The 26328-nt window shown below is 37.3% G+C and overlaps 1 protein-coding gene across 3 annotated transcripts in view; it reads left to right on the top strand.

Moving 5' to 3' along the window:
- arg (arginase) overlaps positions 1 to 26328 on the top strand; it is a 273733-nt gene that overhangs the window by 178921 nt on the left and 68484 nt on the right. For all 3 annotated transcript variants that reach the window (XM_090395245.1, XM_090395244.1, XM_090395243.1), the window contains one exon: positions 25876 to 25952. In XM_090395245.1, coding sequence (XP_090251371.1) covers positions 25876 to 25952 — 77 coding nt within the window. The remainder of the gene's footprint in view (positions 1 to 25875; positions 25953 to 26328) is intronic.

Below are 26328 nucleotides of genomic sequence, written 5' to 3'. Positions count from 1 at the left end.
TCCCAAGTAAGCAAACAGACCAAAAGTCAAGTTTGCGCCTGCAAGTGATGCAAGTCTAGCTGATCCTACAGGTAGTGCAAGACCAAGGCAACTCGTGGTAAAGGTGGCATAAGCTCTGATCACTACCCAGACCGGTTTCGACCTTTATTGAGGTAGAATGGGAGTTCATGTCTCTCATCATTGGCCTTTGGAGAATAAAGCATGCTGAGGGTCAGCAGACACTAAGAGAGGAGTATGATGTAAGATAGAGTAGGATAGTAGGAGGTAAAAGATGCCTCAGTCAACCTGTTTAGCCGTATTAGGCTAATTGGTCTGTAACACATAATCTCCATTTATCTGTTCAGAAAAAAAAAGGTTAAACATAGACTTTTGTCTAGGGTTCGCATATGATTTTATCCAAATTAATAATTTACTTAGAGGATCTTTTTGTGTTACTAAATATAATATCCTTATTTGTATTCTGGGTAATTAAATTTTAATGCTGTTATTGAGAAACTGAGGACTTATGGTCCGGGCTAAATATATGAATTGATCATAGAGGTCGAACTTAAGGTCCGGAGAGAAAAAATATAAAAAAAGGAATTTTTTTTTTTTTTTTTTAATACATTTAAAATATAAATTTTATTATTTAAATTAAAAAAAATTCAAATAATAAAATAACAGGACTTAAGGTCCGGTGAGTTGAAATGAATAGGGACTTATAGACCTGGTACCATTGGGACTTAGAATGGGGTAGAGACTGGCCCGGGAGATGCCGCTTCCAAGGAGCGGCACCGCCTCGCTGTAAGCCTTCGCAGCCCGGGTTCTCAGCTCTACTCCCCTTATTTGGAGTAAAAGAAACCGTGCCAGCGAAAGCTTTGTGGCTAGGGAAGACAGAGTGGTTATTCTTTTTCCTGGGGGGGGGGGGGGGGGTTGGTGAGGTTTTGTGGATTCTAAAGAGATATACAGGGCTTGATGCGTCCCTGTATAAGAAAGCATATTGTCGGTGGTTTGCAGTATTGATTCACAAATTTAAAATCTCCTAGTAAGTGCCTTTATTGTGCAAGAAATTTGGGTAGGTAGAAAAAGAAACCTTTCCTTATTCTTGCATACATTAAATTTGCGTCTCGTACCTGGGATTTTTTCCGTACCTTCCAAATGTGATATTTTAACACGTTGATTAGGAAGATAGCGAACTTTTGGGTTTTTTGGACTGGTTGGGGGAATTGTAGCCGTACGACCTCTTCTACTGTTAGCATGGGGATTCCCAATGCTGTGCTGAGTCTCCGCCAGATGCTTTGGGCTGGTGGGCAAAAATAAAAGAAATGGTCCACCGTTTCCACGTCCCGGCAGACATCGCAGAAGGGGTCGCATGGGCTAGGTACATACTGGGATTTCACCTGTTTCACCAGGAGCCGCCCATATTCTCCAGGCTAGATCTCAATGAAAAGGCTGTCCTCAGCTGTTTTTGATATTTCTGAAGAGAATTTCATTATTTGTCCTGAGATTGGGTGTATCACGCCTGGAAAGTTGGAAGAAATCCCAGTATACTGCTTTGAGTTTGTTTGTGAGGATTGCTATTCCTCTGTCTCTGAGTGTTGTGATTGATTTAACTAATGTACGGTACCACTTGGGCACCCCCCCCTTGAGTGGGGTCCAGCATAGTCCGTGATCCCAAAGAGGGGGAGGAAAAGTCCTATAAAATATCTAATTAGCAGGCCAGAAATGTGGTTGGAGTTTAAGGCCTTCCGTACGGTTTTGAACGTGTTTGCTTGTAGCAAGCTTTTGTGATCAGGCAGAGCGTAACCCCCTTCTTCCTGTTTGAGTTGTAGGTATTCTTTCTTTATTTTGTGTTTTCTCCCATTTCAGAAGAAATCAATGAGTTCTTTTGATAATTTATTTTCTTGTGACAGTGTGATGCCTGTGATGTTGACGGTGTGCATCAGCATTGGGGTGACGATTGTTCTTATTACTGTCGCTCTGCCATAAAAGGAGAAAAAGGTTGGTTTGAACAGCCTTATCCTGTCCCTGCTTGTCTCCTGCAATTTTTGGATTGGTAGTGCTAGGGTGTCTGAAAAAGGCACGCCTAGTATTGTTAGGGGCTGTGTCTGCAGTGTTAAACCGTAGGGAAATCCAGTGCTATGGAAATTTCCAAAACTTTTGATTTTAGTTTTTTGTGCATTAACGCGAAGACCACTGACTATGCTGAACTTTAGCAGCATGTGCAGATAGATATAGATGGACTCAGAATCTCTGAGTCTGGCCACTACATCGTCTGCATATGCTACTATTTTGCATTGTCTGGAGACTTGGGGCAGTGGAATACCATTAATTGTGGGGGTGTTATCAATTCTTTTGATTAGGGGTTCTAATACTAGGGAGAAGAGGAGGGGGCTTAGCGGGCAGCCTTGCCTAACCCCTCTCTTTATGCGGATTGGTTCTGTCAGAAACCCATTAATAGATAGTTGGGTCGTGGCTTCCGCGTACATGTTTTTAATTGTACGCCGAAGTCTCGGGCCCACGCCTGTTTTTTGGAGGATGTTCTGCAAGTACCTGTGGTTGACGCTGTCAAACGCTTTCTCCAGGTCGGTGGAGAGAAGTGCCAGGGGGTATTTTTTTTCCTTAGCCAGTCTGATCAAGTCTCTTAACAAGAAGAGATTGAGTTCCATAGATCTACCGGGGATCCCGTAGACCTGTGAGCTTGTTATATTTTCGATACTGCCCTTAAGGCGTATGCAGATAATTTTTGCAAAGATCTTATAGTCTAAATTGGTTAAGGAGATTGGACGCCAGTTATTCGACAAAGTCCGATCTCGGTCTTTCTTGGGGATAAATATGGTATAGCTCTTAACGAATTCCTCAGGGATGTTTCCCGAAGTGAGGAATTCGTTAAAGATGTTTATTAATGCTGCCACTGCAAATTCCCAGATAGATCTATAGAATTCTATCCCCAGTCCGTCTGGCCCTGGGGTCTCTTCTTTGTTTTCATCGTTTTGCACGTAGCCTTTATTTCGGCTGCAGTTATCGGCCTGTCATGCAGGGCACTAAGATGATCGGGAAAACGTGTTGCGTCCCACTCACTGAAGTCATCTGTGCCCTGCTGGTCAGAGAAGATGCCGATATACTGCTGATGAAAGTGACGGAGTATTTCGTTAAATGCGGCGGAAGGTGTTTCCAAATTTCTGAGATAGAGTTGTTCGAAAATCGAGGTCCTCGACTCTACTCTGCCACTCTTGCTGCAGCTCTATTTCTACTTGCCTGATAAGATGTCCGCAGGGAACTCCGCTCCGTTCGTTTGTCCGATACCAGCTGAGTTCCCTGTAGAGATCCCTCAGCCGTTTGCGTTGTTGGTAGGCCCTTTCGCACCCGCATTTTTGGAACAGTTCCCTAGCCTGCCACTTGAAGCTCAGCCAGTTTTCCCAGTCCCAGTTGGTGTTTGTCCATCTGTCACAGAGGTTCTGTAGCTGGTCGCTAAAAAGACTGGGAAAGGTGGGAGGAAGCCTCCAAGGACCTCTGGCTGTTTCCATGACCTCTGGGAGCGTGATTTTGAGTATGACCATTTTGTGGTCGGTTGTCATGTTGTGCACTGAGGTGTGACGTATCCTCTGAACATATTGTTCCAAGTTTTGGGACACGTACACCCTGTCTGGTCTTGTCGCTATCTGGCTGCGGCACCACGTAGTTTCTACTTTGTAGGGGTTATTCCGCCTCCAGATATCGACGAGATCAAAATTTATACAGCATCGTTTTAAAGCGTCAATGCCGCCAGTTCTGGTGTTTGCATTCCCACCGATTTTGTCTAGACGTGTGTCTTCCACACAGTTCCAGTCTCCTGCAACTATTAGGTGTTCTGTTCCCAGGAGATAGTTTTTCAAGGGCAGAGAAGAGACCAATTCTGTGGTGTGGATTGTTCGGGGCGTAAACTGCAGCAAGTCGGATGGTATGGCCACCGTACTTCCAGTCCACCATTACTAGGCGTCCTGTGGCGTCTTTTTGGACGTTGAAGAACCCCCCCGCAATTGGGGGGCGAATTAGTATCCCCACCCCTCGCGAGTGAGCGTCCCCGAAGCACCAATAGCTGGTGACCAGATAGCTTCTTGAGAAGTTCTCCACGTCCCAGTGCTTATAGAAATGGGTTTCTTGTATCAGGAGGATATTGATTTTGTGTGTTAACATTAGCCTCCAGACAGCGCTTTGTGCAAAGGGGTTGCGTAGTCCGTTAGTGTTTAAGGTTGCGATTTTAACTTCCATGTTGGTGTTAGTATGAGGGGGGGCGCGTTATCTGTTGGTTGTTCTATGCAGGCCAGTTCTGTTTCCTCGTCGGTGCTGGTTGCACATTCAGCACCCGAGTCAATGACGAGCCTGTTTGGAGAGTACCTCTCCCCTTCGTCTTCAGAGTCCATTTCATGGACTTCTGGTTCTGCCGGTTGATAACTTACCGGGGGTAGGCTCTCTAACATTGTTACGTCATTGTCGAGGGGCTTTGTGCCTGTTGTTTGACGTCGACCTGTAGTGTGGGTATACTCTGTCTCGTCCTCCGATGACATCAGGCTGCTTGGTTTCGCTTTTTTCTTTTCTTTTGATTCCATTTCTCTTGTGCGCTTTGTTGGGGCGCTGGGTGTGACTTCTTCCTCTTCCTGCGCGTTTCATGGTTTGCCACCTTGATGCTGGCAATGTCCTGCATGTGGCGGCTTGCCTTGGATATCTGTTGGGTTTTTGTGGAGGTTGTGTTTTCCGTTGATGCTCCCTTTTCAGCCTTGGGTATAATAAATGTTAAAAATACCAAGCAATTTTAAACCTGGTTTTACTCCATTTCCCAAGTAAGCAAACAGACAAAAATTCAAGTTTGCACCTGCAAGTGATGCAAGTCTAGCTGATCCTACAGGTAGTGCAAGACCAAGGCAACTTGACTTTTTGTCTGTTTGCTTACTTGGGAAATGGAGTAAAACCAGGTTTAAAATTGCTTGGTATTTTTAACATTTATTATACCCAAGGTAAAATACTTTCTACATTTATATCTCCTCGAGAGATTTTTATTTAATAAGGTTAAAACACCTTATGGCAGCTTGTTCTGGTAAAATACTTATAAGCTCTGTATTACTAAATCTTGGTATTTCTAGCCTAGCTCCCACTGATGAGACCACAATAAAGGTCGAAACTGGTCTGGGTAGTGGCCTCTTGCCTTTAATACAAAACATCATGCATCCCCTTCTTGGAGATGTGTTTTGGCATTAAGGGTAAATATTAAGATTAGTGATCAGAACTTATGCCACCTTTACCACAAGTTGCCTTGGTCTTGCACTACCCGTAGGATCAGCTAGACTTGCATCACTTGCAGGCGCAAACTTGACTTTTGGTCTGTTTGCTTACTTGGGAAATGGAGTAAAACCAGGTTTAAAATTGCTTGGTATTTTTAACATTTATTATACCCAAGGTAAAATACTTTCTACATATATATATATATATATATATATATATATATTCAACCAACTTAAACAGGAGCAAACTCACCAACCCCATATCAATTCACAAAATCTAAAAAAATGTTGTGATTAACAAATCCTCACACACTCTTTCTCCTGCAGAACTTAGCGTACTCTCTAAGGGTCTTAACTTCGTTCCTTCTCCGACCTCCATTCCTAAGGAACTCTTTCTTACAAAAGTTGAAAAGGCAGCTGCGCAGTTACCAAAACAAACTGCAAATCTACTTAGGATCGATGCCATCTTTACTATAAACAATAGTCATCGTCCTACAGATAATCTATCTCCAACAGAAAGAAAAGCAATCCATCAGCTTCGTAACAACAATGACATTATTATCTTGTCTGTTGATAAAAGGAATGTAACTATAATTTTAGGCTATCGTTCAAAGATTAACAACTTATTAAGTTCCGATACCTATTCTATTCTAGAAAGTGATCTCACAAGAGAACTTCATAACCGTACAAACAATCTTCTAAAATCTACTTCTGAATTTCCTAGACACATAAGACTATCTCTTCACTCTCTCCATCCCCTTATTCCTCATTTGTACGGCCTACCTAAGATCCACAAGGCTGACACTCCTCTAAGACCTACTGTGGAAGGTATTGACTCACCCACGTACAGTCTGTCTAAATATCTTGCAGCTTCTTTAAAACATTTAGTTGGCAATTCCTCCTCCTTCATCAAAAACTCTGAAGATTTTATCTCAAAAATTAAAAATTTAAATATCATAGACTCTGACAGAATGGTGAGTTTTGACATCGTGTCTCTTTTTACGAATGTACTTACAGATGAAGTTCTGACTCTTCTTAAGGACAAGGTTTCTAAAAAAACATTTGCTCTTCTGACTCACTGCATCAATTCCGGCTATTTCTGCTGTGAGGATAAAATATATAAACAAACTAGCGGGTTAGCTATGGGCAGCCCTCTATCCCCAGTCTTGGCTAACATTTTTTTAGAAGATTTTGAAGAGAGAGCTATTTCTATAGCTACTTTAAAACCTAAACTGTGGTTACGCTACATTGATGACGTCTTCCTTATCTGGGAACATGGTTTGGAGGAACTTCAAAACTTCCTAAACCATTTAAATAATCAACATCAGAACATTAAATTCACTTCAGAACTAGAGATTAACAGCATTCTTCCCTTCTTAGATCTAAAGATCAGTAAATCACCCAATTGTCTTAAATTTTCAGTTTTTCGGAAAACGACCCACACTGATAGATATTTGCATGGCTCTTCTCATCACCTCCCTCCTCAGAAACTGGGCATCATCTCCACCCTTGCCTTGAGCAAGATGTCTCACTTCCACAGAAGAAGACCTACAAACAGAGCTTAACTTCCTGAAAAATGCCTTTTTAAATAATGGATATTCATCTCGTAATGTCACTAAACGTTTGAGACCACGCCAACAACCTCGACAAGAAGATGAATCCAACCCTATCACTCATATACAGTTACCATTTATCAGCTCTCTTACCCCAAAACTATCTAGGATTATGAAGAAATTCAACATAAAGATTGACTATACTACTCTGCCAAAACTTCGTTCTTTTCTGAGTCGACCAAAACACAACCAACTACATTTTCCTGGTGTTTATAAAATTATGTGTGACTGTGGTCGACCTTATTTTGGCCAGACAGATAAATCTATTTCACTTCGTCTTGAGGAACATAGACGTGACATCTGCTACAGTAGAACATGACTGGAAAGTGCGCGCCCTTTCCAGTCATGTGCTCTTCTCCGCAAACTCTCACCTCGAAGGACGGCAACACCAAATTGATTGGGACCACACAACCAATTTATATATATGTAAGGATGAATTTGAAAGACGTATTATAGAATCAAAAGAAATAGTTCTGGACTCTTCACACTTGAACAACGATCTAAGCTACAATTTGCCTGATTCACATAGCGCAGTACTCCAATATTGGCGCTTTAAAATTAGCTGTCACACACATTCTACTCATGCCAACTTTAGCACGCGGTCACCTATTCAAATGTGACTAGAAAGTCCACGTTTTTTACCTTGTTATTTTTATAAGTCTTATGTTATTTCTTACTCACCTGAAGAAGTCTGAATACCGATGAAACTAGTTGTGATTTATTAAAGGTTTTTGTTATACTTTCTCGGGTTCTAGTCAGTTAAATTTTAATCTTATAAATATATATATGGAAAGAGAAAATAGCATATAGAAGAAAAAATAATGAATTTCTGTTTATTCTACAGGATAATTACCCTATGTAGTTTTAGAGTGACTGATTTGGTTGATAATCTCACAGGATATATTTATGAATGAAGTATCAATAATCATCAATTTCTGAGAGTGATTATAGAGTACTGATTTAGGAGATAGCTGAGTGGGAGAGAATGTTTCAATCAGAAAGATTGGAACTGTGAGGTAGATTGTTGTAAAGCTTCATAGTCAGCTTCTGTCACTGCTATGAGGTGATGAACTGTGAGGACAAGAAATTGACAAGACATGGAAATCATTATGTTAGCATTTAATGGTGGCAACTCTTAGCACTACATAAGCACAAAATAAACATGATAATTTATTAAGTTAGTGATGTTTTGTTGGATTTCAAATCAGCATGTTCTGAGCATAAAAAACACTTGTCATAGAATACAAAAGACACTACTATATGCTTTGTGTTCTTTGGAAATACAACAGTTGTTTCCACTGTAATCAAGCAATGGAAATGATTGAACATTGTATCCTCTTGCACCCTCTATGGAGCTGGAAGGATGTAGGCTAGTTTATAGCTGTTGTACTGAAGGTGAATATTAAAATGTTTGCCTCTCAAATTTTAGTTAAATTACTACAGCCATGTTTGTTGAGGTTCAAGGACCTCCATTTCTGATGTTGAGGCCAGAAATAGTCTCTCTTGTTATATGCAGTGACATAATTGTCTTTCATTTAATCCTGTGAAGGGGAGTATCCATCTGACAATGGCCCTACTGGAATGACATGTGTGACATGAAAAAAACATGTAGCTGCATTTTCAGGGCAGATATGTATACATTCATGGATGTGTTATAAGATGAAGTTTCAAGTAGCAGATAAGGTTGCCAGTTGGATGTGCTATCTTTTTAGACATACTACACATATAATTATAAAAATCAAGTGTTTAAGTCTCTGATCAGACCACACTTGGACTATTGTTCTCAGATTTGGTCCCCAGGATTTGAAGGGGATAAATTAACTGTGGGAAGGATAAAAAGACAGATGACAAAGATGGTTTCAGAACTGCACAAGGATAGTTATGAGGATCAGTTGAGGGAATGTGGACTGCAGAGTTTGGTGGATAGAAGAAGGAGAGGTGATATTGAGACTTTTAAACTGTTGAGAGGTGGTTACAGGGTTGACACTGGGGAGTTCTTTCGCTTGGTTGAACAGCAGGAAGGAGTGATGACAAGAGGCCATCCCTGGAAGTTGCAAAAGGAAACTGTGAGCAAGAGGGTGAGGAGTGGTTTCTTTGCGTGGAGGGTGGTTGAGCCGTGGAATGCATTGCCTGATGAAGTGGTGAGGGTGAGAACGGTCAATGAGTTTAAGGAGTGGTATGATAGACTTTGTGTTTCTTAGGTGGGACCTCCCCTCAATGAGTCTTGACAGACTTTGTGTTCTTAGGAAGGACCTCCCACGATGAGTCTTTTGACTCCATGGAGGCCTGAATAATAAAGTAATAATAATAATAAAGTGTTTATTAGATCCAGCCTAGAGAAATTTCACTAGATTCATCCCATATTAACAACAGCCTTAGCTTCAATCTCTCTGACGCACATATTGCCTCTGTATTGACATACTGTAGTATTGACGACCTCGTGGCAGCTCACGCATGTAGTCAACTTTAATTTGGAACTCAAGCTCGCATTCCTCTTTTTAAAATGTACTATTGTCTTTTATACTAGATCTGTTGATGTAATTTTATCATGTCTCTGTCATTTTTTGTATAATTCTTTGCCTGTGATGCCTAAAGAACTCGAATCATTCAACGAAACTAGTTGTATCTTAATATTAAACCTTGTTGTTTTTTTCATTCTCGGTATATAGTCATTCAAACTAATTTTTTATAATATTTTCTATCGAGTAAAGATGAACAATAATATATATATATGTATATATATATGTTATTCCCACCCACGAGAGGTTATTTGTAAACCTATAGTGCATTTTGTGCCATGGGTATGCTAAGAATTTTTTTTTTTACGTAGTCAAGAAACCCTGCTCTATAGATCAAACATGGAACTTAAAGTCACTTCAGGCCTGTAATAAGCAGGTCTCACACACCAAGCAATGAAATTCATGTATTATCTAAGACAATCGCAAACATCCATTCCCACAGCTGGATTTGAACCTGCAGCCTATTTGGAGAGCCGGTATGCTAACAACTCATTAGTCAAAGTGTGCTTTGCATTATGGGATATTGGGATAATTTGATCTGAGGTCATTTGCCACTATGTACAGGTGGTTTAATCATGATGATATTTCATGTGCAAACTTTGTTTGCTCACACTTTGGTAAAGAATTAAAACAGGAGTATAATTATAGGAATATAATTTCTTGTGTAATGCAATCTACTAGATCAAGTAAAATGCAGGCCTATCTTTAATATTTGGATGCAGTTCCAGTTACTTACTCTCGAACTTCACACTCAAAAATTAATTAACCCTAATAGTACTGTGGTATTCTAGAAGTTACAGGAACTAGATAACTTGGAAAGAGATCTAATGTCACAAAGCCTTTAAGGAATGTGGAGAACTGATTAACCCAGTGACCAATCCTCGCCATCCTATGGTGCAAATTCTCAGGCATGAGTAAATGAAGATAAGTTGGTAATTTGGAACTTAGCCAATGAAATTTTATTCTGTATTGGCTAAAATCAGAAATACGACATGATCGACACAATTTAATCAACTGTAAAATTCAATGCAGTGGGATTTTTTTTTCTTAACTTTGCATCGACTTTTACAGAGGTCACAAACATTATATATAGAAGGAGATTGTAATTTTACACTGATTGTGGAATTTTGTTATTACAAATTTTGTATATAAGGTTTATATTAACTGTAGTTATAATTTTTTTTGTGATTTGAAAAACCATACAAGTATGTATTGAAATAGTAGGTATGTTAAGCTGTGTATTCCAAGGCCAATGCCTTAGAAAAGCGGCCTATCATTTTTAGTGGTTCCAATCTGAAAGAAAGAGCTTAGAAGCCTTATTTGGAAAATGTATAGTGCCTTCAATTGTTCAGAGCTTAACCTAATGCATGTCCCAAGGACAGTGCAACAACAGGTGGCGAACAGCTAAGGATCTCCCACATGTAGTGAAGAAGATTGTTTTTGTGTGTTCTGGGGGGGGGGGGGGGGGGAAACAAAAGTAATCAACAACTCTGAAGGTCACCTCCCCCTTTTGCATGGGAATGTTAGGGGTTCTCAATCCTTAATCTAGGGACCGCAAGAGAGTACAAGAAAGGACCCAGAAGTGTCCAAAGAGTTTTTTTATCGAGCTATCCAAAAGCGGCAGATTCAGTATGTAAGAGGTGGAGGCAGTAGGCAGCGATGCAATGGCATTATGCCGGTCTGCGGAGAGGCCCTTTTGTCGAGGTATGCAGAAGCAGAATTGAGGAAGGAAGCAGGTATGCAGAAACGCAGTCTCCTGTCGTAGTGTCTCAGAATTCAGCATCGCAGGTCCGTTGGACGACCAGAGAGAGAAAAGCAGTATCAGTAAGACATGATTTAATCCCCGAAAATCTTCTACAACGCGACGGAGCTAATGAAAAGGAAGCCTGCACGAATGTTGAGGCCCAAGACGGAAAAGCATTCAATTTTGGTAGTGTGCTCCAGGTCCCCGAAAACCCTTCAAGATGCGACGGCGCTAAAGAAATAGAAGCCCACATGATTGTTGAGGCCCAGGTTGGAAAAGAAGTCAGTTGAACCAGATAGAAAGAGCCAGTTCAGATATATGTGTCAAAGAAGAACTGTGAGTACAACTTTTATGTGTATATTTAACGTTTCGGAAGATTGACTGATATTCTGCAGAACATTTACAAAGTTAATGTGTGATAATTTGTTTCAGACTAAGAGGTTAAAGAAATATTGGTATAATTTAGATATGGTATACTTGTTGTTTAAAGTATATATATATTCGGCCAAATGTTTATGAAGTTAAATTATGTTTGTATGTTTCAGACTATGAAGTTAAAGAAATATTGGTAGTAATTTAGATATAGTATACTGGTTGTTTGAAGTATATATATATTCGGCGGGACATATAGAAAGTTAAATTGTGATAATTTGCCCCGGACTAAGAGGCTAAAGAATAGTTGAGATAATTTAGATATGTAAACTTGTTGTTTGAAATGTGTATATTGCTTGAACAGGTTAGTTTTTGGATGAGAACATAGATTCTAGTATAATAGTATTGCTGCTTGTTTATTTTGTATGTACAATGTATTAGACATTATAATTTTTAGCAGCAGAATGAATGAGATTATAGATTGGTGTATCATAGTATTGCTGTGTATTTTAATGTGTGTATAATGCATGAAACTCTAATTCTTAGCTTTGATTTTCTGAAGAGCCAATTCATTTATGAAACTGGATTAATGCATCCTAGTTTAATAAACATGTTATTATGCTAAAGAATGTGTATTCACTCATCCTTAATCCAATCCATGTTTCTAAAAAAGAAAAGGCAAACCTGTGTGCAAAGTTGAATAAGAATAGCCACAACTGTCAATAACTCTCCAGATAGATATGAAGAGATACTGCAGGTAATCTAAATTATATTTATTATCCATAAAGGGGAATTTTGGTGGTGCAATCGTAACATAAAATAAATTTTCCAAGGTTCCCAAGGTATTAGAAATTGGATAACCTGTAGTAACTTAAGTAAAAGTGCAAATAGTAAAATAAAGACAGAGTATAGGGAAAAATAAAGCAATTAAAAAGAAAGTAAAGATATATAGAGAAATTAAGGTAAAGGAAGAATAAGTAAAAGTAATAGTGTATAAGATACACAATGGGAACAAGAGACTTCCTTTTACATAACTATCATGCTGCTGGGTTCAAACAAGATCCCTGCTATTTGTATTAAGCAACCCAGTGATAATGAAAAGTTAGAACAACTTCAAACTAATTGGAATTGTAGAAGCACCATTGGCATTACAGATACAAATAAGAATAAAACAAATGAAATACAGTTGGGTCTCTTTTTATTATTATTATTATTATTATTATTATTCAGGCCTCCATGGAGTCAAAAGACTCATTGTGGGAGCTCCTTCCTAAGAACATAAAGTCTGTCAAGACTCATCGAGGGGAGGTTCCCCCTAAGAAACATAAAGTCTATCATACCACTCCTTAAACTCATTGTTCGTTCTTGCCCTCACCACTCTATCAGGCAATGCATTCCACGGCTCAACCACCCTCCATGCAAAGAAACCACTCCTCACCCTCTTGCTCACAGTTTCCTTTCGTAACTTCCAGGGATGGCCTCTTGTCATCACTCCTTCCCGATGTTCAACCAAGTGAAAGAACTCCCCAGTGTCTACCCTGTAACCACCTCTCAACAGTTTAAAAGTCTCAATCATATCACCTCTCCTTCTTCTATCCGCCAAACTCTGCAGTCCACATTCCCTCAGCCGATTCTCATAACTATCCTTGTACAGTCCTGAGACCATCTTTGTCATCCGTCTTTGTATCTTTTCCACAGTTAATTTATCCCCTTCAAATTCTGGGGACCAAATCTGAGAACAATAATCCAAGTGTGGTCTGATCAGAGACTTATACAACGGAATGATAACCCTCTTATCTCTGCAGGTCAGTGTCCTTCTCATAATTGCAGCAATCCTCTGTGTTACCTTCACCACCTTTGCAATATGTCCCCTAAACTTCAGGTTTCTATCAATCATCAACCCCAGATCTCGTGTCTCCCCAACTTCCTCCAGTATAACTCTTCCCATAGAGTATGCAGCATTTATGTGGTAGATATGTTCCAAAGAAAATCACACATAAAAAATCGCACAAAAATTACCTAACTTATGTTGAAAAAGTAGGGATACGCTCCATAATTTTCTAAAACCGCATAAAACCGAAGCAATTAATTAAAACAAACCTAAAATCACATTAAAAATTCCTAAGTTTGTTTTTCCATTTAATTTTATTGAAAAGTAACAATTTTTTTACATTTTTTCATCAGAATTATCGTTGCTATTAGACAATATTTGGCAGCATTTGCAAACTGGTGCAAAATCACTTGCATCACCAGAAGAGATAGTCAGCGCATCAGATCTGTATGGTAAAGGCAATGGCTCTTCACAAACAGAATTAGCTTCACCCACGTTCTGTGCTGATTTTTTTCTTCTGTCAATGTAATCAGTGATTAAACTTTGGGATGATGATTTTACCAATTTTTTATACAGCTCACGATATCCAGACATACAGTTCTTTAGCTCATGTTGGCATTTAAAGGCTCGTTCAGAATTTGTGTCATTAACAAGAAAATGATTTTCCAAGTTATTGCACAGTTTAAGACCTTCTCGAATTATATTTGCAGTGAGGGGGACAGGTTTTTCTTCCACTTCACTATTGTTTTCTGGATCTTTGATGATATCTAAAGTTAATCGATATCCAATATCATCACTTATGGCATTATCCACAAGCAATTTGTCTACATCATTCTGGCTAAATGTATCAAAACTCCACCAATTTCATGTACCAAAGTAATGATTTTAGCTGATATTGAAGCTGTTTGAATGGTTGCACTGTTTGCAACACATCCACGCCAAGCTGCTTTCTAGCAGGCATTTAAAGTTCGTGGTCTTGTTTCAGCGATAACAGATGCAACATGATTTAAACAGTCCAAAATAGAAAATTTTTTCCAAATGTCAGTTACTGTTAATGATACATTTTCTAGTTTATTCAATATAAATTGAAAAGTGTGCTTAATGTAATATTTTTAAAAGTAGCAATTATGCCTTGATCTAATGGCTAAATAATGCTTGTTGTATTGGGTGAAAAAAACACTACCTGCACATTTGGATGTTCTAAATGCGGATGACTTGGTGCATTGTCAACAATTAATATAACTTTAAAATCTAGAGCTTTTTTGCTTTATATATGTTTCCACTTCTGGTACGAAGCAATTATTGAACCATTCAGTAAATACTGCAGCAGTTGTTACCCAAGCCCCTGTATATTAGCCATCCAGTGTACCTGTAGCTGTTTTAGATCTTTGCCTTTTACAGCACGTGGTCTTAGAAATCTATTTACTAGGAGGGATTTCAACATTCAATCCCCTGATGCATTGCTACAATGTTACTCGATTTTTGCTTGCTTTAAACCCACTTGCTTTTTTCTCAGACTTTGTGATGTAAGTTCGACTAGACATTTTCTTCCAAAACAATCCTGTTTCATCAGCGCTAAACACTTGATCAAGACAGTATCCACCATCTTCAATAATTTTGGCAAACTTCTTGAAAATTTTTGGCTGCTCTTTCATCTGCTGCTGTAACTTTGCCCATAATTTTCATAACATGAAAATTACAGGCATGGTTTTTAAAAATTCCTTTTTAAAAACTCAGTTAGCCATCCTTTGCTAGCCGAAAATTCTTTATCAGCCTGAGAAGTGGAAGTAGATGGCTCCAATTGCTTCACCTGTTCATAAAACCGAAGATTTTTTTGTTTAATTAAATAACCACTTATAGGAATTTTTTCTTTGAGTTAATTCTTCAATCCAAATTACAAGTGCTCGTTATGTTTTTTCTAATAAAGCATCTCTTGCGTACGATGATAATTTGGCACTTAGTTTTATGCCAGAAATGACAGATTTTCTTATTGCAGCTTCATTCCTTTTAATTGTTCTTATAATAGATCTGCCTAAATTAAAATGTTTACCAATCGCTGTAGATCCCACTTCTTTTGCTAAGCAATCTAAAATTGCAATTTTCATTTCCAAAGAAATTGCTTTTCTTTGGTGCATTTTTTCCTTCATTGGACCAAATTAAATCTTTAAAATAAAAATCAGCAAAATTTAGATTTATGATAATGAAAAGACAAACACTTACTCACATGCAAAATTAAACTTCACGGACACTTATTGCTTACACATTACTCATGTTACACCAGAATATGCTGTGACACGCTGTTCATTATGTACAACGGTACATAAATTTTGAAGTTATGCACTGCATAACTTCAAAACTGCATAAAAAAGATACACATAAAAAAAACCCAAGTGTATTTCTAAATAATAATTATAGAATGATTATTTAGGTAGTATTCATGAGATAAAAGAAAGGGAGTTATAGTATTTATTACCAAACATAAAGATAAGCATCCTGAAAGAAAAGTAGTTTCAAATAGAGTGATGCGAGCAAATTTCTAAATGAAAAAATTAGAAAATGCAATTTCTTTGTCCCTGTAGTCCCATAAATGGTACCATTCTTTTCTACTGGTACTATAAGAAGTAGATAAATTTTTGGAAAATTAGAGGGCACTGGCATAAAGAAAAGGGAAAAGCTGGTTTTTGTTAGAGACCTAAACACAGAGCAGGTAATGAATCACAAATGCACAGATTTTCTGCAAAAATCTGGAGATAAAGGTAAGGCTAATAATAATTGTATAAGTACCTTCTGGATATTTGATCAGGATAACACCATGTTCCAGATTAAAGATATGCATAAATCCACATGAAGAGAATTTGCAAGAAATATAAAAAATCTTATAACTGTAATGTAATCAATAAATTTTGAAATGTCTTCAGACTCGCTTAGGATCAAGTTTTATTTCATATCCAAACACAAGTGGTACAGTAGTAAGTGGTACAACATTATTTACAAGAAATTAGGATACATTACAAATGAGAAAAGCTTAAATTTGGTAGGTGGATTGCACAGGGACTAATGAGTAAAATATGAAGAAAAAAGAAACTGTACATTAGTTATATACAATAAATATGGTCAGATGTTCCTCCACTATCTAGGATCAAGCACATATAACAGATATTATAAACACAAAGCATTTATTGGTTAATTTTAAAAAACAGGATAAAAATGATTATCACACCAAAAAAGAAAAACATGTATGAAAATGTTAAGAATCAAAGAATTGAGCAGCCTTCAGATGTGGAATCACAGTTGAAATATTATTAAGAAAAGTGAAAACATTTGATTCATTTAGAGACACATTTGGGGAAGTTTCCCTGCAAAGATAGGGAAAAAAAAAAATTCATGGTGGCATCAAAAAATTAGACGCAGCCCTGGAAGTTTTATTATTATTATTTATATGGTTACTCCATTGAGTCAAAAGCCTCATTGCTGGAGACCAACTCTATCCATTAACACAATACCTATCATACATCTCCTTCAACCTATTCACTGTTGGGGCACTCACAACCTCTGGCAATCAATTCCACTTATTCACCACTCTCCAAGTAAAGATCTTAGTCCACACACCCTTATTAACAATACTCTTAGACAACTTCCAAGTGTAATCCCTGTTTTCTCTCTACTCTCCATGTAGTAAAAAATTTCTTTTGTGTCAGTCTTGTAGAATCCCTTTAGTAACTCATAAGTTTCTATCATATCCACTCTCCTCTGAAGAAATAGTTGAGTTGCTGAGTGATCATTTTGCAAAGGTGCATCATTCAAGTAGAGATTTTTGCAGTTGCTGATGTGACAGAGATGCATATCAAAATTGAGGTAGATGAACAGGAGGTGTTCAGCATATTGAAAAATATGAATGTGAACATAGCAGTGGGATTGGATGGCATGTTAGCCTGTGTACTGCATGAATGTGCAAGAGAACTGGCAGTGTGTGTGTGTGTGTGTGTGTGTGTGTGTGTGTGTTTGACGAGGTTGTTCAATCTAAGTCTCATCTCTGGTAAGGTTCCAAGGAATGGAAAGAGATTAAGATGGTGCCATTACAAAAAGGTTGCTGCAAGTTAAAACCAGCAAATTGCAGACCAGTTAACATCTCAGGAGTAGTGCTTAAAATATTGGAAAATTTGATTAAAGGTACAATCCAGCAGTAGATGGATAGGAATATAATACCGAATGGTGGGCAGCATGACTTTGTAAAAGGTAGGTGCTGCCTTATTAATTTACTTACATTTTATGATAGAATGAGAATTAGATAACAGAAATGGCTATGCCATGACACTACTGGACTTCACAAAGGTAGAGGACTACATGAAAAAACTATCACATATTTAAGTAAATGGGAATGGATATAATGCTGGTAGCATGGATGGAGAGGGATTGCTGGCAGACACACAGACACTGGAGAGTAGTATATGGTGGAGTGGAATCAAGAATAATGAGAGTGACTTGTGGAGTGACCATGGATTCTGTAATAGGGCCACTACTATTCAGTTTGTATATTAATGATATAGTGAAATACATTGTGATTGGTTGGTGAATTTAGAGCTCGTGTAAAATTTGTGCTTTTTATCTGTTTTATTGTGTTTTTTCCTTAGAATAGTGTTTTATAGTATATTAGTGTAGATTTTTGTGTTTTTAGTGTATTTAGTATTTTATATCAGTTTTGGTTAAGATATTGCAATAAAAAATATAGTTTAAAATGGTGCCAAAAATGCACAAGAAGCATAATGCTAAGAAGAGCAGCAAAGTTGAGAACAAGAAGGCTTGCCTGCTGAGGAGGTTATTGAAATGAATTAACCCCCAAAATAGTGAAATTAAAGTAGATTATTAGAGCGATTATGCAGAAATTACAGAGGCATTTGAATGAATAGGGAGGAAAAGAAAATTAAGCAGCAAAATAAGAAACAACAAAGCAAGGATTCAGGTAAGTCATCAGTAATGAAAATCGGGTAAATCACATTGTTTATAAAAAGAAAGATGTTATTTGATATGGCAACTTCAAAAATATAACACAAGCAATTCAAACACAGAATAGAAAAGTACAATGAGATCATAATTGTAGTAGGTACTAATGAATTAACTAGTGATAAGTTCAGTAAGAGAGAGGACATGAAAGAGTTGTTGGAAGAGGCAAGAGTGTAGAGTGAGAAAGTGAACATAGGAAGTATATTACCTCAATGTGGTAAAAATGAATTAGGAAGAAGGGCTGTTATAGCAAATGATTTGATGATTAGACTGTGTAGAAGCAATGGATGCTAGTTTTTGGATGTGTAGAATGAGTTTGAGGAAAGATTAGATTTGTATAAGAGGAACGGCCTACACCTGAATGCGTTTGGTATGAAGAGTCTCGAAAAACTAATAACTGGTATGAGACCTAATACGGAGAGTCAGGGAAACTAAATTATAATGGGAGGAATGGTGAGAATATGAGTGTTAGAGTGACAATGTTATATAACTGTGCTAATGATGGGAATGGGCATTATCATGGAAATGATTATGAAGACAGAATGATTTTGTCTTTGTGTTCATCCAGTTCAGGCCCATCAAATGTGTGCACAGATGTTGACATGTATGAGGCACTAGAGAAGAATAGAGATCTGCAAGTTGTCCAGCTGTATCATGCAGCCAAGAGTATACAAAAGAACATGCAGGTAGATTATTATGTCTATACATGAATGCTAGGAGTATCAAAAACAAAGGGGTAGCATTTCTTGCCTTGGTCCCAATATGTTGGGATCTCAGATTGTAAGCATTAGTGAGACCTGGTTATCAGAATCAGGGATACTAACTGGTATTGAATGTAAAAGGTACAGTATTTTTAGGAAGGATAGAGAGGAGGAGGCATGATGCTAATGGTATTGGATGACTTGAATCCAATTAGAGTTGAGACCTATGATTGTAGTACTAGTAACAGTATTTCATGTGGCAGTGAATTTGAAATCATCTGGTGTGAGGTTGAATCTAACAAGATCAATTACATAGTGGGGTGTTGTTACAGACCTTATAGATTGGTTGCTAGTGATGAAGAAATTCATCACTAGCAACCAATAGATAGGATGCAAAACGATCAATCATAATGGGAGACTTTAATTATCCAAATATTGATTGGGTAGCAGTAAAATCTCATGAGAAGAATGAAACTGAATTTATTGAGCTGTTGCAAGACAATCTCCTCAAAGAAGCATGTGACAGAAGGAACTCAAGGTCAAAAAGTGTTAGATTTGATTATAATGTCATAACTATTCTGCCTCTGGTTAATGACAGTGATCATGTGGTACTCACTTGGGAAATGACTAAGTTTATGAATGTTCCATTCAGAACTGGTTACATGGTGAACTACCAAGTAGGAAATTATCACCAGTGAGGTACTGTGTTTAGCAGAATAGTATCGATTGCTGGATGGGAAGAATATTGAAAGTGCATGGGAAGCATTTAAAAAATACTTAAATGATGCAATATCAGAAAGTGTCCCAAAAGTTCATCATCAAATTCCTGCCATGTACCCTCAAGGAGTGTACAGGATATGATAGTACTAAATGAAAAAAATTACATCATTACTAACTTCCTATCTACAATTTTCCTCCAAATCAGTCTGTTACTTGTCAAGACTCCAACATTATCAGATCTTATATTTCTATCATCTAAGGCACTTTGTACCGTATCAATCCACCTACATCTTGGTCGTCCTCTGGGTCGTTTTGCTGCCAACCTGGCAGAGAACACTTGTTTTGCTAATCTTTCTTCGCCCATTCTGTTTAAGTGACCATACCACCTGAGATTAGCTCTGCTAATGCATTCCTGGATGTTGACAATTTCAAGTTCTTTCCTAATATCCTCATTTTTAATATGATATTGCCATTGATGCCATCTGTTCATGCCTATAATCTTTCTCAAGACTCTCATATCTGCGGTCTGTAGTGTTTGTTCAAGTGTTTTACTTCTGACCCAGCTCTCAGATCCATAAGTTAAAACTGGTTTGAACACTGTCTTCTATACAGCTACTGTAGTGTTCTGACTAATTTCTCTCTTATTCCATATGAATTTATTCAATTGACTTCCCAACATACCAGCTTTGCTGATTCTGTTGTCTATTTCTATATTTAGTTTACCATCTTCAGTAAAAATCGTGTCTAAGTAGCTGAAATGTTTTACTTGTTCCACAGGTTCTCCATTCACAACACAGTTGACATTTTAAATGATTCTGCCTATTTTCATTGTCTTTGTCTTTTTAATGCTGACCTTCATACCATATCTATTACAACAGCTATTCAATTTAGTCAGAGAATCTTGCAGGCTTGCAGCGGATTTATTTAGAAGTGTAACATCATCCGCATAAAGCAAAGAGCTGACAGTAACATCTCCAATTTTGATATCATGTTTAATACCACTTTCCTTCATAATGTGATCCATATAAATAATGAATAACAGAGGGGATAATGTACATCCTTGTCTCACACCAGATTTAACATTAAACCATTTTCCTGTACTTCCTTCAATTCTAACTGCTGACTTACAACTCAAATAAGGACTAAGTATTGCATGATATAATGCCCCATTGACACCATATAACTGTAGCGTATTGAATAGCTTCTCTCTTGGCACCTTATCATATGCCTTTTCCAAATCGACAAAACTTAAATACAAATCTTTGTTATATTCCCATGCTTTCTCGACTATTTGTCGTAAAGTGAAGATCTGATCCTGACAGCCTCTATTTGGCCTGAATCCAGCTTGTTCTTCACCAAGCTTTTCTTCCATAATTCTTCACAACCGTTTCTCACGTATACTTGCATAGATCTTGCCAGGAACACTCAGTAGGGAAATACCTCTGTAATTCTCACATTCGGTTTTATTTCCCTTTTAATATATGGGTACTATGAGAGCTCTACTCCAATCATCGGGAATTCTTTCCTCTGTCCAGGCTTACTGAACTATGCAGTGCAGCCACTGTAAGACTCTTATACCACCATATTTCAGCATTTCTGGTCGAATATCGTCAACTCCTGCTGCCTTTCCACATTTCAAGCCTTTGATGGCTTTTTCTACTTCAAGTATGGATATGTATTCCTGACTGCATGCCTGGTCAGTGTTTTTTACCACTGTGCTGTCATCACTGCTTGTTTCATATAGCAGTTTTTCAAAGTAATTACTCCATACTTCAAGGATATCTTTTTCTCCCGTTTTCGTGTCATCTTTATCATCTCTAAGCTTTTTCAAAAACCTCCGGAATATTTTGCCACCTTCTTGATATTCATTTTCTATATTCTTGCCAATGTCCTCCCATGACTTTTGTTTAGCTAGTTTTACACAGTGTTTAGCTTTCTTATATTTGTCTCTGTATTATCTAAGAGCACAAGCTTACTTATTTGCCAGGAACTTTTGATATGCTTTCTTCTTTTCCTTCACTGCCTCTTTAACTTCCTGTGTCCACCATGGAGTTCTAATTTTTCTATCCTTGCAGACAACTTCACCACATGCCTCTCTAGCTGAATCAATCAGGGCTTTCTTCAAGGCTATCCACTGAATCTCCAAGGTTTGATATCTGTTCTCAAACTCTTTCATTTTTTCTTCAATTATCTTTGTGTATTTTAGTCTACAGTTCACATCTGAGAGCTGCTGAACTTTTATTCGCTTTAAAACTTTTTTACATGTTATTCTTTTCAATATGAAATTTAATTTTATCCTGCTCAAGACTAAACAGTGATCACTTCCAATTTCAAATCCTCTGTACACTCTGGTGTCCTGTACCAGGGAGAAAACATCACTATCAACAATAACATAGTCAATGAGACTTTTCTTATTCCTTGCCTCTTCTCTCCATGTGAATTTGTGCACATTTTTATGCTGGAACATGGTGTAAGTAATAACCATTCCATGTCCTGAGCAGAAATCCAACAGATATTTGCCATTATTATTAGCTTTGCTCTTTTCTCCAAATTTTCCCAAAATATTTCTGTATGTCTCACAATCATTTCCTGCTCTGCTATTTAGATCCCCAACAAGGACCAACTTTTCCTTTTTCATTGTGTCAGTTGCTTTCTCTTAAACATCAAAAAATTCCTCCACTTCTACCTTAGTAGAACCTTCTGTGGGACCATAGGCACAAATAAGTCTCATTGTCCAGTTCCCCATTCTCCTATTTGCCCACATTACTTGAGACTGACTGCTATTCAAGAAGATTAGCCTCGTATTTTGTGTTGAATACTATGGCTACTCCTTCTTTTCCTTGATTGTCATTGCCTGAATATAACATTTTGTATTTATTGCTCAGAAAGATCTCAGCAGTTTTGGTCTTTTTTGTTTCAGTCACCCCTATTATGTCGATCTGGTACTTATCTAATTCCTCAGCTAGCTCCATTTCTTTGCCATTCAGGCTTCTTATGTTGATAGTACCGATCTTTAACTCTGGTGATGTTGAGTTGGGGTTTGTTTTCAGATTTGTTCCAGTAGCTGACTTTTTGCTGTTCACCCTGGTTCCCTAGCGAAACAACGGGGGCCTTGTTTATTTTGGTTTAACCAAGTTGGAGCATTGTTTTATTTTGGTTTAACCAATAAGAATACAATTTGGTCAGCTAAATCCCAAATTGCTAGCCCATCCTCGTTCGTTCAGTATCCAAGTAGATACCCAACAGGGGTGCACCATGAGAGAGTGAGGATTGGACATTAGCATGGATAAGAGGATGGCTGACTGACAGATATCAAGAAAGTGGTCTATGGGGAGATGTGAGGCTGCAAGATTTAAGGTAACCAGTGGTCTACTACAAGGTTACTTGGTCCGCTGTTATTCAGTTGGTACATTATTGATATTGGGAACGATTTCACAAGTAACATACAGCTATTTGCTGATGGTGCAAAGATAGGTAGGATAATCAGGAATGCCTGATATGCAGTACTTGCAAAATGATTTGAATAGGCTTTAATTGTGGGCATGGGAAAAGAATGTCAGTAAATGTAAAGTCATTCACTTTGGCATGATTAGATGTCCAGTGTTATATTATATTGGTGGGGCTAGAAGAAACTGATCAGGCTAGGGATCATGGAGTGTTAGTAGGTAGTAAGTCAGAGTTCAGGGACCATGTGGCAAAGATTGCAAATACAAATCAAAAATTGATTGCAATGATGAAACAAACTGACATGCAAAGATAAGGATGTCATTTTGCATGGATACAAGGCCTTGATAAGAACTCATGGACTATTGTGCGCTGGTCTTGTCTCCTGGTTTTTGTTGTGATTCTGATACTGTGGAGAGAGTGCAAAGAAGGGTATTAAAAATAATATCAGGATTGTAGAATACTGATTATGAAGACAGATTGAGAATTTGTAGATTACAGACGCTAGCAAACAGGAGAAAGATGGGTGATATGATTGAGACTTATAAACTTCTGAAAGGGTCATACAGGATTTCAGTCGACGGAATTTTTCGTTTTATGGAGGGTGTGAGAAAGGAGAAGAGGCCATCTGTGAAAGTTAAGAATGAATGCGCTAAGAAGGGGTGAGAGCTAGATTTTTCTCACATAGTATGGCACGTGATTGGAATCAATTGCCAATAGATGTTGTTTGTGCAAGCAGTGTGAATGAATTCGAGAATAAGTATGATAGCTGGTGCGTGAAGTATGTAGCCTCCCTCGATGAGTCCCTGACTCCCTGGAGGTCTGTCTTAGCAGTAATAATAATATTTAGTTGTTTGCTGATGATAATGCAAAACTAGGATAGGTAATAGTTGATAAAGATGTAGATATCCTGCAAAATGATTTAAATAAATTGGCATTGCAAAGGATAATGATAGTCTATTTAATGTTGCAAAATGTAAGGTTATGTCAAGTTGAAAAGATTATTTACTGTATATCAAATTGATGATACTGGAAAACAGGAAAAATTAACTTTCAGTTAATTGTGGATAGAGAGTTGATGTTCAGAGGGCAGATTGCATAAGTTGATAAAATAGCACAGAGGATTACTTGGATATTGAAAAACACACTAACAAGTAAAGATAGGGAGTTTATATCCCTCTTTATAAGGCTATGATTTGGCTGCATCTTGACTACTGTGCACAGATTTCATCACTTGAGTTTCTTGAGGATGTGTTGGAGAGGATTCAGCGACAAGTGGGCAAGCTAGTGACAAGTCTGTGGAAGGCTTCCTGTGTGAATTGCAAAATGTAGTTGTCAGGCAGAAAAGAGAGGAAAATGACACACACAAGTTATTAAAGGGGATTCCAGAAGATTGACAAATGAAATTTCTTAGTATATCACAAATAGAGAGAGAACTAGAGGTTACTCCTGGAAGTTGTATAGGTGTGTTGTTAGTAAGGGCTTTGGAGTAGATTTTTTGGTTAGGGAGTGAGTGGAATGATTTACAAGAATTAGCTGTGAGTGCCCTGACAAGGAATGAGTTTAAGAAGTGGTATGACAGATATTGTATGTGTGTATAAAGGCGAGTCTCTTATGATGGCTCTTCTGACTCCACATAGACACTTGTATTATAATAATAATAAAGATGATGCATTAAAAGTAAATAAGAGATGCTGATTCTTTTCTGAAATTTCTCATGTTTTTAAGAATTCAGATATTAATTCAAAAAGTGGTAGAGGTAGTGTTTTAGTTATTAGATTCCAACTTTCACTTTTTTTTTTCTTCACAAGACTAATAACAATAAGATACTAAAAAAATCATATGAACTGCTGTGCTGAATGTTGTGGTAAAGAAATGTTACCAGGACAACTTTTCACTACAGGAAACTATTCCTTTGGTCATTATGAGTTCACTATAATAAGAGTTACCTATGAAAGCAAATCATATCTGGGCAGTTATTAAACAGTCATTAAACTAAACAAATGATAATGGTATAGTAATGATGAAAGAAGTAGTTAGGTTGGTGAAAATTTTTTTTTTAAAATGTTAACTCTTTTTTGCTTAATTTATGATACATTTAACTATAGTAAACTTGTAGGCATCAGATGAATAGTTCAATATAATAAAATGTTTGTTTGCTATGGTAAATTTCCTGTAGAATAGCATTGCTTCAGTATAGATTTGGCTGAGACATTTTGGTAGTTTGTATGATGACCTCTCTCACTATACATGTTTGCTATAGTAAAAATTGATCATGTAGTAATTGTAATTTTCAGCAGATATAATTTCATCACAGTTAAGGCAACTCTGAAATTTAAAAACATGTGCCTTTTTGTGAAACATTTTTGATTTGTAATACCAAATCCAGTGTTTTATTTCACTGAAAAATTTTGAATTTTATAACATGTGATATGAAAAGTTTAAAAAATGAATTAATTGCAAATGTTTTGCATATGATTTAACTCATTTGATGCTATTCAGTATAATTGCCACATTTTTCTAAAATTTCAAATACATCCTTTCTCAAGAATTTGCCTAAATGATCTTTCTCAAACGGATTTAAAAGAAATCATGTAATCAGTTGTGTAGATGCAAATATATGTTTGTTTTTTTGCAGCCAGTTTTGATCAACATAATCAGCAGTATTCCTTTATAAATGTTTCTTTATTTAGTGGTGATTTATCCCTTCATGTCAGTTTTGATATCGATGCTGTTGACAAATATATAGCACCAAGTACTGGTACACCAGGTAAGTCTTATGAATTTTCTTCTTTTTAAAAGTTTAGAGTCACTAATTGCTGTATTGAAAGATTTCCTCTATAAATTTTATAACAGACAAACAAGTTTATTTCTTGGCTTTGTCAGTCATTTATTCAGTATTACTAGTTAGCATATAAAATATTCTGTAGCACTACTAACATCCACATTAGAAACCATATCATTATTATTATAGTATAATTATGAGAGGTTTCCGAAAAGAAATGTAACACATTTTTTTCTTAATAATGGTGAAAGGGAATGCCATAAAACATGGTGGATAGATATGCCCATTAATAACATTCAAAAAGACAGTCATTATAGTGTGCCGTTATTGTCAAAATCTCACAGCTAATTCCAGTTGCAAG

This window comes from Typopeltis vanoorti, chromosome 7 (assembly GCF_054136105.1).
Source record: "Typopeltis vanoorti isolate ZY-2024b chromosome 7, IOZ_Tvanoo_1.0, whole genome shotgun sequence".
Classification (NCBI taxonomy): Eukaryota; Metazoa; Arthropoda; class Arachnida; order Uropygi; family Thelyphonidae; genus Typopeltis; species Typopeltis vanoorti.
This window is presented reverse-complemented; position numbering and strand designations above follow the sequence as displayed.